The sequence below is a fragment of the Crotalus tigris genome, unplaced genomic scaffold (assembly GCF_016545835.1).
Source record: "Crotalus tigris isolate CLP2741 ecotype Arizona unplaced genomic scaffold, ASM1654583v1 scf7180000024383.4638030, whole genome shotgun sequence".
NCBI lineage: Eukaryota > Metazoa > Chordata > Lepidosauria > Squamata > Viperidae > Crotalus > Crotalus tigris.
Window position 1 is genome coordinate 4,227,198 of NW_024100553.1, and position 15,375 is coordinate 4,242,572.

Genomic DNA, 15,375 nt, shown 5'->3' on the forward strand with positions numbered 1-15,375 from the left:
ATAATCACCACTGCACTAACTTACACACAAAACAAACCCTTGTAAAGACCTTGCCAGGAAACTCCAAGGGTCAAACTCTTGAAACTCACTGTTCAATAATGTCTCTAATGTTTTTTTTCCAGCTTTTTCCCATGCAATCACCACTCTCAAGTTGTCTCTGCAGAAGTTCCTTCTCAACACTCTCTGAAGAATCCAAAAATTCTAACCTGAAATTCTGATGCTCCTTGGAGCCACGTATCTTAGCCGAGAAGCGTTCAGACAATTTCTCAAGTCCTCGGGAATATTCTTGTTCCACTTCAGCCTTCCGGCGCAGGAAGTCAGCCACATCTTGGAGCAACTGTTGCCGACTCTCTGCCTGAGAGTCAAGACCTCGGACTTGCTCCCCCATCTGACAGCGCATTTCTGAGAGTGAAGCACAGATTATAGCAGAGAAGAAGGTTTGGAGAACAAGAGTTTCGGTAACTCATCTTAGGTTGGAACCGTTTTCCTAAAACATTGCTCTGGTGGGAGTTGCACTCCTCCTGAAAATGTTGGTTTGTGGGTCTTCCTGAACCCAAAGCAGCTACTTCAGTAGCAGCTGAAAGCCGTGACCAGAGACCCTTCACACAGCTTTGACTGACACATCAGTTGCAACCATACCTGGATCAGGATGCCCACCGAAAGTAAATCCCATCTTGATTATCACTCAGTTGCCTACTATAGTGTAATATATGTGGAGATAGTTCTCTTTCAAGATGATTTGGATGTTGCAACTGGTACAAAATATATGGCTATTCTCCAAAGCGCCTGAAGGCAGGACAAGAAGCAACGGATGGAAACTAATCAAGGAGAGAGGCAACCTAGAACTAAGGAGAAACTTCCTGATAGTTAGAACAATTAACCAATGGAACAACCTGCCTCCAGAAGCGGTGAACACTCCAACACTGGAAGTTTTTAAGAAGAGACTGGACAGCCATTTGTCTGAAATGGTGTAGGGTTTCCTGCCTGAGCAGGAGTTGGACTCGATGATCTCCAAGGTCCCTTCCAACTTTATTATTATTATTATAAACTAGCTGTGGGATAATCTTGCCAATGTCAAGTAACACCAATTCTGATTTGCATTTATTATTGATGCGGTTTCCAGGCCTAAATCAAAGTGTTATTTGATGCAACATCAGGATACCACAGGCGGAATGGGACAACTTGGTGCAGCCAACTCGCCATGGCCAACTCACTGTGAAACAACTTGCTGAGAGACAATTCAACAATTCAATTGTTTAAAATAATTAAAAAATATTGTAATTTCTGTCATTCACATTTCATTTTGTCCCTCCATTTACATTCTTTTTTTAAATGACTCTATTCCCTCATTTTTTTGATATTAGCATAACTCTTGTCCCACAAGTTTTCCCGCAGTGAGTTGTCTATGGCAAGTTGGCCAAGCCAATTTGGCTGTGCTGAGTTCTCCTAGATCCTACATCAGGCAATGCCTTACTAGAACAAAATCTTCTCTCCTGGCTCAGACACACAGAGAAGGCCTGTTAAAGGATTCTCCTTCAAGAGATGTAAGTGAAAAAACAGACTTTCTCTGTGGCAGCCCCATTCTTTGGAACCTTCTTGCTATGGAGTTATGTGGCTCTTGCAATTTTTCCATTTCATAGAGAGATGAAATCTATTTCTGGAAGCCATTATTCCAAATTGATTGTTAGGCCAGAGATATGTGAGTATGACATGATCATTTCATTATATTATTGTATTATGGTTCGTTGCACAGTCAGATATTGAGACCGGATTTGGCAATTTTATTCACCTATTAATTTATTATTACTATAATAGCTGCAATTATTTTCCTTGCTTTGTTTTATTATTTTTACAAGGGTTTTTTTTGCCACCCAGTGTCCACTAGGATGCAGGCTGGATATAAGCACTGCTGAATAAATAATGGTTTTAGGAAAAGCTGAAAGGAGGACCATGGCAACATGGAGTCCCATTCAGTTACTGTAGCTTTTCTCTCTATCAAAGAAGTTATTATCTAGTTTCCAAAGCAAAGAATTCATTTGCAATCTTGCTTTTAGACTGAGCGTAATCTTCTCTGGTGGTCACACTAAGTAGATATTGAATTATCAATCCTCATGATTTAGTGAATGAACCACTCGGTATTTTTAATACCATGGTGTGAATTTTTAAAATATAAAAGATCTTTTCATCAATTTTACTACTTAAAAAGGAAAGACAATATAAATGGGGGAATGAGTTTTTAGCACAGAGAGCAGTCCATTTAGTATTATTTTCATTCAGCTTCTGTTATGAATTGACATCTGTTTTTATAACTCAAAGTTACTTATGGCAAGAATAAATACAGGTAATCCTTAATTTACAACAGTGACCATTCAAAGTTTACAATGGCACTGAAAAAAGTGACTTATGACTGTTTTTCACACTTACGGCCATTGCAGCATCATAGTCACATGATAAAAAATTGGATGCTTAGCAACTGGTTCATATTTATGACAACTGCAGTGTTTCGGGGTCATGTGATCAGCTTTTGCGACTTTCTGACAAGCAAAGTCAATGGGGAAGCCAGATTCACTTACTGTCGCTAATTTAACAACTGCAGGGATTCACTTAGCAACTGTGGCAAGAAAGGAGACAAAATGGGGGGAAATTCACTTAGCAAATGTCTCACCTAGCAACAGAAATTTTGGGCTCAGATGTGGTTGTAAGTTGAGGACTACCTATACATCTGTACAAAAACTACTGTGTGCTTCTGCAATAATTCAATAATTCATCTATGTAATATCTATTTGGTCAGAAAACAGAATATATTCATACACTTTTCAGCCGTGTTATTCACTGGAAAATTAAATAATGAAACACCCCAGATAGGAAACACTTCCAGGTTTGTTAACAAAATATAAACTAAACATAAATTAAACATTTGCACTCTACATCAGTATGCAAACCAGTTATCTCCTGACAAGCCCTCTATTATTAGGATCTTCAAAAACATGATGTAAGAGTCTTAAGACAGCATCTTTTTAGAGGCAATATTGAGAGACTTCTTTAAAAATGCTGTCAGTTTCACAACTCCCTTCAAGAAGAGAATTCACAAGGATGCAACACATTACAGCTGGGATGAAAAAAGAGGATCAGTAAATAATTGAAAGCAGACACTTCCCTCTTTGATTTGGGGGCCCTGATTTCCCCATTGTAGTTTATACAAAGAGATTTATATTGAAAGAGGATTGGGATGCATTTCTTAGTAGCGTGAAAAATGTTCTCTGGATACACTTAGGGATTCTCTGCTATTATTTTCTTGTATACAAGTAAGAGATAAGTCCTGACATATATTATTTCCAGAAGGAGGGTAAAGAAATATAATGCAGAAATAATCCTGCACTTCTTATTTGCAAGTTTAAGAGATTAAGGAAACAATAGACACCTTACAGCAGAATTTCAGATGCTCTTCTGGCATCCATAAATTCCACAGATTGTACCACTTAGGTAAGAGGATTTCTCTGCCTGCATGTTGTGGATCATCAGAGCTCATAAACAGAAAGTCTGATAATGAGAGAGAGAAAAAATTATACACACAGAGAGTGCTTCTTTGCAAACAGCCATCTTAAGAACTCTCATATGAAATTACAAGCATAGAACAGTAAATAGGCACCGTACCTAACAATACCTTGAGTCTTACAGAAACAGGTGTCCAAGACCAAATTCTGGCTACCTTCAGGAGTCAAGAAGTATCTGGACACAGCAAACACACAGGTAAGGAAGCAAAGAACAAATCCAGAAATTAGCAAAATTGATCCCTAAGGAAGTGTCTATGGGGCTTTCAAAGCCAAGCTGAGCCAACAAACTATAGGCTCAGTTCCTGCTAGAGAAAAAAGTGCTGTAGAAATGCTGCTAAGTTTCCTCTGGATGGATGGGAACTCCACCACTTCTTGGATTCTGCAGTTTCCCCCTCTGACTTATTTGAAAATGGCACAATTAGGTAGTATAACTAATACAAATGGCTTTTACAGTTTTCTATATCATCTGGTCCCCACTGTTTTGGGTCTTTTATCTAAACTATACTGTGTTCTGCCAGACCACACATAGAGAAAGAACAGATAGACAAGCTAACTTCTGGTAAACACCAGGCAATGTTCAGGAGTCCTTTTACCATAGCACCAACACTCTTTCACAACAACCGCAATCAAGGCAGTCTTCTCTACTTCCAGTGAATGGTGAGGCTGAGACATGAGGACTTTCCTCTTTTCTTTGCAAACTTTTCTCTATATTCAGGCCCAAATTCTGCTGCAGAAAGTCATAGCTGCATCTCCATAGGCAAGGAATCCATCTCACCCCTTTTTTTATCACCACCAGAATCACCACCAGAACATTCCTAGATTCTTCATCATCACTGGCAATTCATGGGACTATGGAGGCTCCTCTCCCCTTACATGCTACGAGATAAGCAACTTCTGTATTCAAAATACCACACTGGGATTATCTCTTAGTTGCTTCATGAGAGAGACAGACTGAAATCTTGACTCATACAAATACCATGTATGATCTGGCTTCAGTTGCCTCAGGAATGGGATTCTGAGTAGGAAAAGAATTAGGATGGAAGTAGGGCATCCCTCTATTCTCTGCTTACATGATGGTACAAAGGTGGCATAAATACCACTATCAGTCTATGATGTGAAGCAGTAATTGAGGTGGGAGCAGTTGAGAGCCGGACTTTTTAAGGCAAAGATTGCAATTAAGTCAGCAACCAAGAACTGCTCAGCATTTAAGGTCAAGCAGCACATGGCAAAGGGTCCATTAAATTGTAGGGTAGGTTAGAGACAGGGTAAGGACTATTTTACCATACAAAACCCCAGGATATTAATTTATGCTACCTGGGGGAGAATCCTCTCTCCATCTTTCCTAGTACAGGGCCATATGCTGGACCTGTAACTTGTGAACTGTTCCTGGGCTTTAGCCTGGCCATGCTGAGTCAGTTTCCTACCTTCTGTTTATTAAGCCAATCATGCAAAAGGTGAGTGAGGATATTTCTTTTCTTCCCACTGGTTAGACTTAATCTTTCATTTCTAGCCCCTTTGTCCCAACTGGTATTTATGTTTGTATGCAAACGCTTTCTCTTTTTAAGTTCTTCTTGAACCTCCTTATGGTTGCTTGTCAATATTTTTTTTTCCTGAATAGGTCTTGATTCCCCATCCCAGGAAGCCAAACTTGGGAGTGGCATTAGCAAAAGAGTAACTAATCTGGACAGCAGGATTGCTGGAGGGCAGTGTTGTGTCAAGGGCGTGTGGTACTTAACTGACATTAATTGATAGCATACTTCCCATCAATGTGAAGATCAGAATGATGTGGAAGGCAGGCTGGTATTGGTGCCTCCTACGTTTTGGTATCCTAGGGCAATGCCTATTCATCCTTATTCCTTAGGCAACCCTTCCCTAGATTACTCTGTGATATGAGTGTGATAGTGCAGAATTGAGTCCTGGGAAGAAAGTCTCTGTCTTTGAGAGTGACAAAATCTTGGAGAGCATATTTTTATATCTATTACTGGTACCAACATGTTTTTTTTTAAAAAAAAAATCAGAATCTCATAGAGCAGTGGTTCTCAACCTTTTTAATGCCGCGACCCCCAACCAGTCGTAAGTCGAGGACTACTCAACCTGTCATAAGTCGAGGACTACTCAACTGGTGCAGCGCCGTTTGCAGAATGGGACTTTTGGCGGGCTCAGCAGGGCAGAGACAGCCTGGACAATTCCTATTGGCTTTTGAAAGCCAATAGAATTAGACTCTATTCAAGAGAGTCTATTCTATTAGCTTTCAAAAGCCAATACAATAAAAGGGAGTAGCACAGCTAAGGAAAAAGGGGCAAAAATGGCGGACTGCGTTGTTTGGCGACCCCCATGAAATGGTCGTTCAACCCCAAATGGGGTCCCGACCCACAGGTTGAGAACCACTATCATAGATCATAGACAAACCTCTTAAATGAAATATGTAAATTACTTCATGACATTATGTGCTAAAAGTATTCCAAACATAAAAGTTAACATGATGAATCTCTTTTTCTTGTAGATGATGATGAGCAATTTATTTGCAAAAAAACCCCTCAATTTCCTGCAATCAACCAAGCTGAAATGACAGACTTAATTGGTTGCCTTCCCTTTTCTCATCATAGCAACAAATAAAGCTCTCAAAATAAATGCCATTTGTTCTTCGTTTACTGCAACACACATCTAGGAATCTTTCCTTCAAGTTAAAATCCGTGATGTTTTAAGATCATTTCATCTGCTTCCAAAATGAAGAAATAAACTAATGTTATATCAGTTCAATGAATTCTTGTCATCAAGAATTCTTCTTGTTCTAAAGCGGTAAATATTACCAATGCAACTACTATTTAACAAACTAGTAGTGTCTTTAGTTTTATGGAACCAATACATATCTGTTCACAAATTAACCACATGATCTATGATCTCTTCCATCCAGGTCAACAGGCAATTAATTTTTAATTAATTTTTCCAACACATATTCTCTATATGCAAAATGGTTTCTCTTTAACCATAGGATTGCTGTTGGAGGTCAGTTAATACCAGTTGATTCTTCTCATTTGCCAAGGAAAGCAACAGAGTTTGGATACTGGTTTTGGAGGTGTGTGAGATGCTTTTCATGCATTGTTAGCTCTTTGCAGGCCAGGGCTTTTGCTGTAAGAGTCAACTGAGTAAATGTCAGAAAAATCCTACTAGAACAGTTGAACTTTATATGGGCTTGATCAGAGTCAAATTAATTGTGCACTATTACTATTTAACATCAGTTTGAATGTGATTGGTTAATTCTGGGCATAGCCACATCCCTACTTATAAAAAGGCATGCACACTTAAACACATTATTGCAAATTTTTTATTGTTATTCTTTTCCCGAAACAATTTTAGTTTGTTTTTCAATTGAATTGTACAGTATATGTGTTATATTAAATTAAAACTGGCATTTTAACAGGATTGTTTAACTTTTTATATCCACTGTAAGGTTAGAAAAAGTTGGACTACAGCCCCTCTTAATTTCATGCCAGGACTGTTTCTCATAATTTATCAATAAGCTAACTTTTTTAGGAAACAGAAGTTTTAAAGAATACTATCACATTTCTGCATGTTACTTCCCATCTACAGCACCCCCCTCCCAATTTGGTACAATAGTGTTAGGTAAGAACCATAAATCTGTGTAATAGTCTAAAAATCAAGGCTAGTAATTCACTTAATGACAGCTATAAAAACAGAATATGACATATACCAAGGTAAAATCAAAAGCAAAATCAAGTTGGATTTGATGTAGAGAGGCACAAATTGCATGAAGATCATACTATTACAATCAAGCTATCCAAAAGCCACACCTTGGAGCAAAATTGGATATGTGCTTATTAAATTACATAACAATGCTGAATGTTAAACATTGCTTCTCAATGATTCCAGCAAGCATGAATATAGTATATAATTGAGTATCATGACAAGTAGCCTAGACCTACATAAAGAGAAACCATGGCTTCAAAACCTATGCAAGAAGGAAGCCCATTCTTACTGAACAATCATTCCTATAAATTGAAAAAGGGAAAGAATGTCTGTGCCCTTTTCATGTCATGCTCATAGTTTGTCAATGGCATGAGCATACTAATGTAAAAATTAGTATTTTGTATTCAGATGCCCTGCACATACTCAACTATCATATATTAGAAAATGTACTTTAACCATTTCAAAGATCTTCCATTTCTTCTGGGGCGCAAAGAAATGCAGAGAGAGACGCATTAAGAGTCCCATAGCTTGTCATGTTCTCTTTGACAACTCTATTGGCTGATGAACATCAGAGAATGTAATCCAAGTTGCATGCAGTGGCACAGTGCTAAATGGAGTTCACACTGATTTCATGTATCTTTACACTGAAATAGGCTTGTAAACAATTCATCTGGAGAGCTAGCATAACAATTAACAACAGGGAACACAAGGTAGGTAGGTAGGGATGGCGGGGGGGGGAGGGAGTTAGAAAGAAGATAGAGACAATAGATGATAGAAATATAAGTGTGTGTGTGTATGTGTGTGTGTGTGTGTAACATACACCTACACTTCCTTATTTCACTTGCAAAGTATGACTTATATACAACATATAGTGCATTCAAAAGGTATTCAGACCCCCTTCACTTTAGTCAATTTTGTTGTGCTTCAGCCTGATTTTACAGTGGTTGAAATTCATTTTTTTTTTCTTCATCAATCTACACTCAGTACCCCATTATGACAAAGTGGAAGCAGAATTTTAGAAATGTCTGTAAATTTATTTTTTTAAAACCTGAGATATTACATCGGCCTAAGTATTCAGACCCTTCACTCATTACTTTGATGAAGCACGTTTGGCAGCAATTACAGTCTTGAGTCTTTTTAGGTATGCAACAAGCTTTGCACACTGGACTGGAGAATTTTCTGCTATTCTTCCTTGCAATTCCTCTCAAGCTCAATCAGGTTGGATGGTGACTGTCGGTGGACAGCCATTTTCAGATCCTCCAGAGATATTCAATAGGGTTCAAGTCAGGGCTCTGGCTGGGCTACTCTAGGACATTCACAGAGTTGTCCCTAAGCCATTCCTGTGCTTAGGATCGTTGTCATGTTGGAAAGTGAACATTTGGCCAATGTGAGGTCCTGAGTGCTGTGGAACAGATTTTCATGAGGATATCCCTGTACTTTGCTCCATTTAGCTTTCCCTCAACCCTGACCAGTCTCCCAGTCCCTGCTGTTGAAAAACACCCCCACAACATGATGCTGCCACCACCATGCTTCACTGCTGGGATGGTATTTGGCAGGTGATGAGCAGTGCCTGGTTTCCTCCAGACATAACATTTAGAATGGAGGCCAAACATTTCAATCTTGGTTTCATCAGACCAGAGAATCTTGTTCCTCACAGTCTGAGAGTCCTTCAGGTGCTTTTTTGCAAACTCCAAGCAGGCTTGCAAGTGTTTTGCACTGAGGAGAGGCTTCTGTCTAGCCACTCACCCAGAAAGCCCAGATTGTTGGAGGGCTGCAGTGATGGTTGGCCTTCTGGAATTCTGCCCCATCTCCACAAGATCTCTGGAGCTCAGAGTGACCATCAGGTTCTTGGTCACTTCTCTTACTAAGGCCCTTCTCCTCCAATTGCTCAGTTTGACTGGGCGACCAGCTCTTGGAAGTGTCCTGGTTGTGCCAAACGTCTTCCATTTGAGAACTATGGAGGCCACTGTGCTCTGCAGGAAATTTCTGTGCAGCAGAAATTTTATTGTAGCCTTCCCCAGATTTGTGTCTTACAATAATACTCTGAGTTCTGCAGGAGTTTCTTTGACCTCATGGCTTTTGCTCTGTTACAGTATGCATTGTCAGCTGTGAGGCCTTCTATAGAGAAATGTGTGCCTTTCCAAATCATGTCCAATTTAATTTACCACAGGTTGACTCCAATCAAGGTGTAGAAATATGGCAGCAACATCAAGACAAATGGGGGGGGCACACCGGAGCTAAATTGCAAATGTTGTTGCAAAGGGTCTGGATACTTATGCCAATGTGATATTTCAGGTTTTTTAAAATACATTTACAGACATTTCTAGAATTCTGTTTTCATTTTATCATTATGGGGTACTGAGTGTAGATTAACAAGAAAAAAAATGAATTTCAACAATCAGGCTGCAGCGTAACAAAATTGACAAAAGTGAAGGGGGTTTGAATATTTTCTGAATGCACTGTACAAACACACAAGCATCATTCAGCAGGCAGCGTGGGGGGGTTGCCCTACAAGAGACATCGTCATATGCTGCAAATATTCTAGAAAAGTGTGTAGGAACAATGCAGACAGTGGTATTGAGTGCAAAATTCAGCTTCCAGCCCTTTGAAAGTGTGAGATTATACACGAAAATGTCTGAGAAATCAATGCCTGCTGAAATTGCAAGTCAGCTTTAGATGCTAGTTATTATCAGGTGATTAGGGAATTACATTTCTGAGCAATGTATCTTGCGTCTGCTCTTCATATCACAAGGTACATGTGCACATATTGATTGGTTGAATGTCACCCATCTCACTCAAATTCATCAAAGGTTGCTGTGTAATATACAGCATTAAAAATACGAGAGTCCAAAATAACGAGAAGAGAATAATATGTGTCCAGGAAGAAAACATTCAATGTGCCCTGATTCGGCTTGAACAGGTTTTAGTAAAGCAGAAGAAGTAAGAATGCACTTAAAAAAAAATAAAATTAAAATTAAAAATGAATTTCTTCCACCAACACTCAGCCTAGAATTCAAAACCATGATCCATGTCAGATCCCAGGGTGCTGGAAGTCCATTGCTTAATGGGATGGGGGAATTAAAAAAGGAGCCAGCAAATAAGGAAAGGGGGGGCAGGGTGGACACATCTGCTTTATCTACCAGCTTTATCAACAGAAACAAGACAGAAGAGTGAAGAGACACAGAAATGGATAAAGCCCTTCCCCCACCCCAGCACAAAAGCCTCTGAAAAATCAGAACTGACAACTCGGAAGCTATACTCAGTGGGGAGAGAAAACTCAGCTGGGAACAGGGAGAAGGGAAAATTAGTTGACTGGAGAGAAAAAGGAAGGCAGTGACATCAGGCCATTCCCCACCCCCATGCAAGGGTCTTGATTCAGCAACAGGACAGGGCACAAAGCCGAAGTGGGCATAGGGAAGACAATGAAAATAATCTATATTAATTGCACTAGCAAATACAGGAATCAGGCATTCAAGAGCCTGCAAATAATTTGATTTATAACATGGCTCAAATCTTCACCCGAACACAGCTACAGGCAGTCCTCGACATATGACTGCAAGTGGGATTGGAATTTCCATTGTAAGTCATTACGATTGTTAAGTCAAGTCAGAGCCAATTTTATGACAATTTTTACTGCAGTTGTTGTTATGGGAACTCAGCTTCCCCAAGGGGTGTTTTTTGCCAGAAATCGGCAGAAAAGGCAACAAACTATGATCAAGTCACTGAAGGATGTTGCAGCTGGTTACAAATGTGAGCCAATTGCCAAGTACCCAAAATGCAATCATGTGACTCTAGGGATCTTCCAAGAGTTGTAAGTCGCTTTTTCTGAAGCCATCATTAACTTTGAACTGTCATTAAACAGTCGTAAATCAAGGACTACTTGCAATACTGTATTATTCTTCTCTTGTAAACTGTCTTGTTCTTTAGAAAGTAATTTGTTTAAAAAAGGATACCTTAGTAATGCAATTGCAAGGATTTTATTTATTAAGATATACCTGCCTTCATATTTTTATGGTGGTTCAAACAGATTAAGCTACCCCTATTGACTCTCCAGCTGATCTGGGATCCAGACCTCACGTCCCTCAGGGCAAACTACAGTTCACTAAGACTCACCTCCCACTATCTCCTAACCTGGTACCTTCCAGATGTGTTGCACTACATCTCCCATAACTCCCAGTCAATATGGCCAAACAATGTCCTATTAGGAATTGTTGGAGATGTGTTCCAGCACACTCAAGGGGCAGTATGCCCTACTATTGCAGCTTAGCTAGCTTCATATTCATCTTGAAATAATGAGTTAACTTGCTGTAGGCCCCAAATATTTTACAGCACTGCCAGAGGCAGAACAGCAAATATGGCCTCTATCCTTAATGAAAGCACAGAGCCCCCAGAGGTGAAGTTATTAAAGCAGAACATTCCACAAGTGCTTCTCCCTCTGGTAGTAAAAGTACCTTTGTAATAATAAATTAAATAAACCTTCTGCTTCCTTCCACACAGCATTGAATGAATGGCCTGAAACAACAACCTCATTCTACCTCATGGGAAAACACAGCGTATCCTACATTTGGATCTATCTGACATCTGGTCTAAAGCTAGACTATTTGGGTTCAAACGGTCTGCATTCAATGCGCCACTGGATGTATTTATGTTGCTGTGTCCATTTTCTAAAAGGGCTGAGAAGAAGATACACAACCAGACCCAAAGCAGCACATCTAAAATTGAAAAAGTCAGCTTGTATTCAGCCACTGCCTCTAGTTTCCAGGAATGGAAACTAGTAAAGCCCTTTCTATCACCCCAGCATCTCTTAAAAAAAAAAAAGAGCAGCAAAGTTATCACATTTTCAAATAAAGCAATAGGCAGCAAACACCTACTTTTTTACTTGTAAAGAATGCCATTCTTGGAGATAAATATGACATGAGAGCATTTTGCTTTGTCACTCCAGTCTCCCATTTAAGAGAACCTTTGAAAATGTCAAGTGAGGAAGTAAACCTGAAGGAACATAATGGAGATGCTCTTTGACATGTTGGAACCCATGACTACCACACTGGCTATTCCTGTTTCAGGGGCATGCCATCTGTAACCCCAAAGTCAGCATATCAGCAAAATCCAGTGAACTAAGCCTCATGGTGAAAGCATCCCAAACCCTCCTCAGGGGTATTTTCCACACTCAAAAGCTCCTACACTGATCTTCAGAAGTGCTTCTGAAGTAGGTAAATCACCTTCTGCTTCAGGGCAGAATAATAGATCAGAATAACAGAACTGGAAGGGACATTGAAGGTCTTCTAGTCCAACCCCCTGCTCAAGCAGGAGACCCCATACCATTTCAGACAAATGGCTGTCCAGTCTTTTTTTAAAAGCCTCCAGTGACTGAGCATCCACAGCTTAATTGTTGTCACTGTTAGGAAATTTCTCCTAAGTTCTAGGTTGCTTTTCTCCTTGATTAGTTTCCATCCATTGTTTTTTTTCTTGCCTTCTGGTGCTTTGGAAAATAGGTTGACTCTCTCTTCTTTGTGGCAGCCCCTCAAATATTGGAACATTGCTATCATGTCACCCCAGTCCTTCTTTTCATTAGATTAGACATACTTAATTCCTGCAACTGTTCTTCATACATTTTAGCCTCCAGTCACCTAATCATCTTTGTTGCTCTTCTCTGCACAATTTCCAGAGTCTCAACATCTTATTTATATTATGATGAACAAAACTGGATGCAGTATTCCAAGTGTGGTCTTACTAAGGCTTTATAAAGTGGTACTAATACTTCACATAATCTTGATTCTATCCCACTGTTAATGCAGCCTAGGATTGTATTGGCTTTTTTGGCAACTGCCGCACATTGCTGGCTCACATTTAAGTGACTGTCCAGTAGGACTCCAAGATCCCTGTCACAGTTATTGCTGTTTGCTTCTTTTAGCAGAAACCCAGGAAAAGGAAAGAAAGCATAAATTTATTTGTGTCTAAATATATTTGTGCTCTGTTTCTCCTTTATGCATAGTACCGTGCATCCAATCTTGTAAAGTTTAGGAGGAGTATTATTGTAGTGAGCAGGGTAATCGGACTTCTGGAGGAGAAAATTTAGCCTAGCAGCAGGCAGAGATATCCGAACAATAAAGCAAATCTGTATGTTATGTGCTAAGTAATCAGGGATACAGTAAGGTAGCTTAATGGATGTACAGTTTTATAGCCTGTTCCTTTGGTTCATAATATATATTACTTATTCAAATCAAAATGTCGTAAGTCAGCCCTGTTGCATTTAGAGGACCTCCTGCTGGAACTCCCTGTTCAGTGGGACCCTGGGTGTCTGTCCCAAAGCCCTGCTTCAATGCCATCAATGGTGCTTTGCCACCAATAAGAGAGAGAGGTCTGCTTCACAACATAATATCCACTGAATAATATCCTATGCAAATTGCATTAAAATGGAGCACTATCCTCTTGTACAGCTGCTCCTTATTGAAACTGAGCATATACTCCCATGCACACACTCAGTTGTCTCAATGAGGGGGGTCCCCAAGTGGGGCCACTCTTCTTTCTTCCACAAATACTAAAATGCCTTAGAAGATTTTGTGTGTCGATTGGTTAAATTATAGTAAAGACTGTGAACCCAGACTGCTGGACCAAAGCCCTCTGGTATTCAGTGGAAGCTTCTGTTATACACAACAAGCCAAGGCATGTTCAGAAAGGTGCCATGCGCTGGGGAGGGGAGGGAGAGAAGCTGCAGATGAATGGGGCAGAGGCAGAATTGTTGCTGGTTGATCAGTCACAACAGAGAGGAAGTTGAACAACCGGAACCTTGAAGAGGGGATGTTGCATTATAATCAACAGCTTTGCTGTACAAGGGTGTCTTCGGATGGGAAGTGGAAATTAATATTTTACAGAGAGAGGTTGTTGGGACTCAAAGACTCCAGGGATCTTTTCTTTTCCTGTCAATCTGGCGTATTTAGAGCCTCACATGAAGTCCTGAACCAATAACCCCACATCTTTTATCTGTGAGAGCATGTCCATGCTCCTGGAACCTAAAAAACCGGTATCATAGCTTTTGCTTCGTTTTTTTACCACCTCCAGCAATAATATTATCTGGGTTGAAAAATCTGGGTCACATTTTTCTAGGTTTCAGGGGCGGGGAGGGGTGGTGGGCCAACGCATTCGTCTGCCAGCAATAAAAACGCAGCCGCAATGGATCCCCACAAGGAGAATGATCCTTGACAAGGCAGTCACCCCAGCGGAAAGGGGGTTCCTGGCTCCCGCAGACAGTGCCTTGGATCACCCAGGCCTACAAGTTCACAGGCAGAGGGGAAGTGAGAGGGCCACCGCGCCGTTGTCACCGCAGTTACCACCTGCACAAGCAGGGAAATGTCCAGCACCGGAGGACCGCTTCTGCCGTCCCCCTCCCCCCACTCCCTGGCTACCATAGCGCAGTGGCGTTCCCCAAGCACGCCCCCCCCTCCGGTACCCGTGCAGACAGTGCGCCCCTATCCCCTCATACGCAGCCCCGCCCCTTTCGCCCGCTGCAGGCAACTGGGCAGCTCTCCACTTCGCCCTCCGGTCACTGTGTTCTGAGTCTCCCGCTCGGGCAGCCCCACCCACTCCAGCAGCCGCCCCACCGCGACCCCCACTGGGCGCCCTCGCCGCCGCCCCCCAACCACGAGCTCACCTTTCACTTGGTTCTCGTATTCGGCCAGGCTGCCTCGCTCGCGGCGCGCTTTCCCCGGCGCGTTCATCTCGACGGGTTGTGGCAGGGCGCAGCAGGGCCGCCACCGCTCGCCTGCAAGATGCGCACGGGAGATGCGGCGCGGTGTGCCGCGCTCCTGGACGAGGCACCGCCCCCTTCTCTTCTGGTTCCCTTCCCCACAGGAGAAGCTGGGGCTGGAGCGGCGGGATTAACCCGCTGCCTTCCGGCTTCCCCTCCTCTCCTCTTCGTGCCAGCCACAATCAGCCCCCGGGTGCCAGGCGCTCTAGTCCAGGGCTGGAGCCAAAGGCTTTGTGTCACTCTCTCCAGCGCTTGGACTGCACAGAAGTCAACAGCAACCGAAGAAACGCCAGCGGCGACTGTTGCACCACCAGATTGCACCCTCCTCTGCGAATTGCGTTGGAATAACTACAGTACACCACCTCCTCC

The 15,375-nt window shown here is 41.5% G+C and overlaps 1 protein-coding gene across 2 annotated transcripts in view; it reads right to left on the reverse strand.

The window, feature by feature from the left end:
- Positions 1–15,375, reverse strand: part of ARHGAP4 (Rho GTPase activating protein 4) — a 46,236-nt gene extending 30,861 nt beyond the window's left edge. For both annotated transcript variants that reach the window (XM_039328691.1, XM_039328690.1), the window contains exons 1-2: positions 14,911–15,375; positions 207–402 (exon numbers count right to left, since the gene is read on the reverse strand). In XM_039328691.1, the coding sequence (XP_039184625.1) occupies positions 207–402; positions 14,911–14,977 (263 nt within the window). In that variant the 5' untranslated portion in view covers positions 14,978–15,375. The remainder of the gene's footprint in view (positions 1–206; positions 403–14,910) is intronic.